Here is a 4,308-nt window from a genome sequence, read left to right on the forward strand (position 1 = left end):
TATATAATTTTATAAAAAAAATAAATAAAAGAGAATTACTTGGGGAGGTTTGAAAAACGTAAAGGTGGAAGGAAGCACAATATTGGGTCGGTTTCCGACACCTGCCTGACTCCTTCCCGACATTTGTGCTCTCTCTCTCTCTAAAAACCCCATTTTGCCCTTTCTCTCTCTTGTGAAAACCCCTTTTTGCCCTTTCTCTCTCTATAAAAACCCTTTTTTGCCCTTCACTAAACAAACCCATTTCTTCGTTTTCTCTCAAAATCTAAACCCATGAACACCTTCCACTCTCACACACAATCCCCAGCCGCCGCCGCCGAGTATTTCAAGATGAGGCGGTGGCCGGAGACCCAACTGGGTTCTCCTCCGCTGCAGCAGCAGCAGCAGCAGATGGAGGAGGAGGAGGAGGAGGAGGAGGAGGAGGATTTCGCGGCGGTGATTCCGCCCGTGACGGTGGTTCTTGAAGGGAGAGCGATCTGCCAGCGGATCAGCCTCCACAAACATGCAAGCTATGAGAGCCTTGCTAAGGCCCTCAGAAGGATGTTCGTTGACGACGATGACGGTGGCTGCGGCGGCGGTGGCGGTGGCGAACCCTCCTGTGACCGGCAGCTGGACTTGGCTAACGCGGTTCCCGGTCATCTTGTTGCTTATGAAGATATTGAAAATGATCTTCTCCTTGCCGGTGATCTCAATTGGAAGTCGGTACTCTCAATTTCTTTGAATTTATTTATTTATTTATTATTTAAGAAAAAATGGGATTTTTAGAATTAAAATTTTATATAATACATTAACAAATTTTAATTTGTTCTTGATGGAATTTTATTTTAAAAAATTCTAAATTTTAACAAATTTGCTCTATTTATAGATGTGCTTTAAATTAGGGTAATCTAAGGAATTATTTGATAAAGGATTTAATTTTTATTTTGATAAACTCTTTGTTATAAAATTTCTTAATTCTTTTAGATTATTATTGAAATTTAGATTTTAAAATACGTATAAAAACTAATAGAAACTACTCGATATTCGAATTTTCACCTATATTATTCAAAATCTCTAATAACCCATTTATAAGAGTGTTTACCCTCCCTAACAAACGTGTTTTAAAGCCTTGAGGGGAAGCCGAGATAGAACAATATCGGTTAGCTATGGGTCTAGGTCGTTACAAATGATATCAGAGTAGTGAGGAGGCGATTCCCCAAAGGGGTAGACACGTAGACTTGAGGCGGTGTGCCAGTAAGGACGCTGGCGGGGTGTATTTGGTGGGGGTCCCACATTGATTGGAGAAAAGAACGACCCTGACACTGAAGGGGGTGGATTGTGATGTCCCACATTAGTTGGGGACTCAGCGAGCTTTGGAGGGGGTGGATTGTGATGTCTCATATTAGTTGGGGACTCGCTGAGCTCTGAAGGGGTGGATTGTGATGTCCCACGTTGGTTGGGGACTCACTGAGCTCTGAAGGGGGTGGATTGTGACCTCCACGTTGGTTGGTGGGGAGGAGAACAAAACACCCTTACAAGTGTGTGGAAACCTCCCCTAGCGGACCCTTTCCTAGAAAGTAAAGCCCAAAGAGACAATATCTGTCCGTAGTGAACTTGGGTGGTTACAATATCAATAATGTCGTTTTTTTGTGTTTAAACGATTATGTGAATGAAGTACGGGTTGGCTAATTAATGCAACTTCTTCGTCTTAATCTACAAAATCTCGACCCTTTTATCGAGACATGGATAGCTAATTATCACGTAAATAGATTAATTTAAAAATGGAAAGTTATTATTATTATTTTGGTGAAAAAATAATGTAAATAAAGAGAATAATTAATAACATGAAATTTATGTGTGTGTGTGACAGTGATTTCGTGCGGGTGGCGAAGAGAATTCGAATTCTGCCAATAAAAGCAAATTCAAGGAGGGGAAGAGGAAATAATTAAATTATATATATTTTATGACAAACCCATCTCTATTATTTAAATATTATCTTATATAATTATCATTTCTTTCATAAAATATGAAAGAAAATAATAATATCTTTTTTTTTATTTTTTTAAATTAAAAATGTTATTGAATGCTTCCTTGTAACCAATCTCTGAGCATAATATATAATTATGTTCTATCCTCTCTCTCTCTCTCTCTCTCTCTCTTGGAAGTAATTTTATATTTTTGTATTTTAGTTTTTTTAATGGTTAAGTGTATATATAGATTATTTTTCTTAATTTATTTTATTTTTTTAAAATTAGGATAATGATGTAATAAATATTTCTGAATTTGGATAAGGGTTTGAAATCTTTTCTCGAAAAAATTAATTGAACTGTTCTATGTAAAACACACTTAATTTTAGCGATATATTTTGTTGATATAGATAGTAATTTTTCATTCTTTTTAAGCTTTTATTAGTCATTTTATCGTTAGGATTGCTCTCGATGTGGTTCTAGTTCATTCATGTAAACCTCTTTCACGGGTCACGTAGTTTTTTTTTTATTTAAAAGTTAATAGGTTGGTCTATAACATTAATGAGTTTCATTAAGCTTAATTAATAAGTAGAACATAAAGAAGGCCACCTAAGTAATTCTACCGAGTCTAATAATTAAATTTGAAACATATTTAATTAAACATATATGTTTCTAGTTAAGCTTTTAAACTTGTATTAGTCATGAAATTTGAGTCTACTATTAGCGTTTCAGTGGGTAAATGAGTGATTGCCACCGCAGTGAGATTCTACAGAGGAGAATGATGCGCTCTTATAAGGGTATAAAAACTTCTCCTTAGTAAATGCGTTTTAAAAATCTTGAGGGAAGCTCGGAAGGAAAAGTCTAAAAAGAACAATATCCGCTGGAGGTGGATTTGGATCGTTATAACCATACTTGTAATGGTAATATATGTTATCCACGCTCATGCATGAGATTTCGTACCTGATTTTTTGTGTGCACAACAATGCATGCACTAATAAGACAAGTGTTCTTGTTGAGATTTGAATCACTCCACAAGCAACGTTGATCATGTCAAGCTTGAAGGATTCTACATGCAACATAAACTACATAGAATTGCAAAGAAACTTAGCTACGAAAGGAAAGCACAAATGCTCATTTTACTATATTTTTCAATGCTCCTTTTGCTACATTTTCCAAGTCTGTTTTACTGAATTGCAAATAAACTTAAGCTATTGGCGAAAGGAAAACACAAATGTTTCTTTTACTACATTTTCTAAGTCGGTTTTACAAAGATAACATACATGACTTTATATAGTTTCAAAATAAAAGCCCTTCACCTTCCATGAGGCATTCCAAGAGTTCTAAGTATATTTTATGACCATAATTAGCCATTATGTATACTTTAGTGTCACAATTAACCATACTTTAGTGTCACAATTAACCACCATGTAAATAAGTCTTAAAATACATTAAATAAACATTATAACTCTAAATTATGATCCACCCATAATTTATAACAATGAAATTTCATTGTTTGACATGAATTGAAATATCTTTTGATAATTTAAACAACATTTTCTTCACATATTCTTTGAAGCATATTGTATGATTGATGTCTCTTGGTTCATATCACCAATTAGCCAACCAACAAAACTACTTGTTGCATCGAAACATAAGAATATTGGCTAATCGGACTAACATTGAACTTGTTAAAATGAAATGGTTGAATAATTGAAAAATAAGATTACTCTGGAATACACATTAAATGCTAGGATTTCGCATTGAGTTTCCGGTAGTAGATCCATGACCAAAACATGTTTGTGATTGTTCCAAAAGAAATGAAACAAAAGATACGATAGAGCTACGACCGTTATTGTATGAGGTCTACCTAATGCTAGATGCATAGGCACATAATAGATCAATATGAACATCATGAGCTATCTCGTAATAAAATCTGTTGTTGCTGATACTTTCTTCTCGGTTTCTTCTTCCATAACCCGAGCTCAGAGAAGGAAGAGATAAGAGGGCCCTATGGAGAATGTGGTCTGAAATCCATAATAAAGTCCAACCGACCAAATTGATTATCTTAATGCATAAGGATACTAGATTACCTAGTATAAAAGATTTTAAAATCATCACAAACTTCCCTTTTTCTCTTCTATTGAAATTTCTGAATTATTATATATATGATAATTTTTTTTAACTTTCCATATATATAGAAATAAAGACGGATAAGCTAGAAATGACATCTCTTATCTCGACACCATAGCGATATTAAATGAATGGAACTGGGATATGGATGAAATTAATGAAAAAAAGCTACTTTCAGGTTCTCTTTGAAATGAGGCATGGAACGGAGTCACTACGAAGAAATTCCAGGAGTTAC

The 4,308-nt window shown here is 34.7% G+C and overlaps 1 protein-coding gene across 1 annotated transcript; it reads left to right on the forward strand.

The window, feature by feature from the left end:
* Positions 1-249: 249 nt before the first annotated feature.
* Positions 250-1,954, forward strand: LOC111444417 (auxin-responsive protein IAA33). The gene is made up of 2 exons (XM_023082515.1): positions 250-695; positions 1,847-1,954. Exons 1-2 carry the CDS (start codon positions 271-273, stop codon positions 1,923-1,925), a joined length of 504 nt encoding a protein of 167 aa, XP_022938283.1. The 5' UTR covers positions 250-270; the 3' UTR covers positions 1,926-1,954.
* The last annotated feature ends 2,354 nt before the right edge of the window (positions 1,955-4,308 follow it).

The sequence above is a fragment of the Cucurbita moschata genome, unplaced genomic scaffold (genome assembly GCF_002738365.1).
Source record: "Cucurbita moschata cultivar Rifu unplaced genomic scaffold, Cmos_1.0 Cmo_Scf00006, whole genome shotgun sequence".
NCBI classification, from domain to species: Eukaryota; Viridiplantae; Streptophyta; class Magnoliopsida; order Cucurbitales; family Cucurbitaceae; genus Cucurbita; species Cucurbita moschata.

What these genes read in the sequence shown, in the direction of transcription:
- LOC111444417 (XM_023082515.1), top strand. Translation starts at nt 271, where the DNA reads ATGAACACCTTCCACTCTCACACACAATCCCCAGCCGCCGCCGCCGAG. An exon ending in GCCGGTGATCTCAATTGGAA is followed by an intron (nt 696 to 1,846) that starts GTCGGTACTCTC and finishes TGTGTGTGACAG; the next exon opens with TGATTTCGTGCGGGTGGCGA.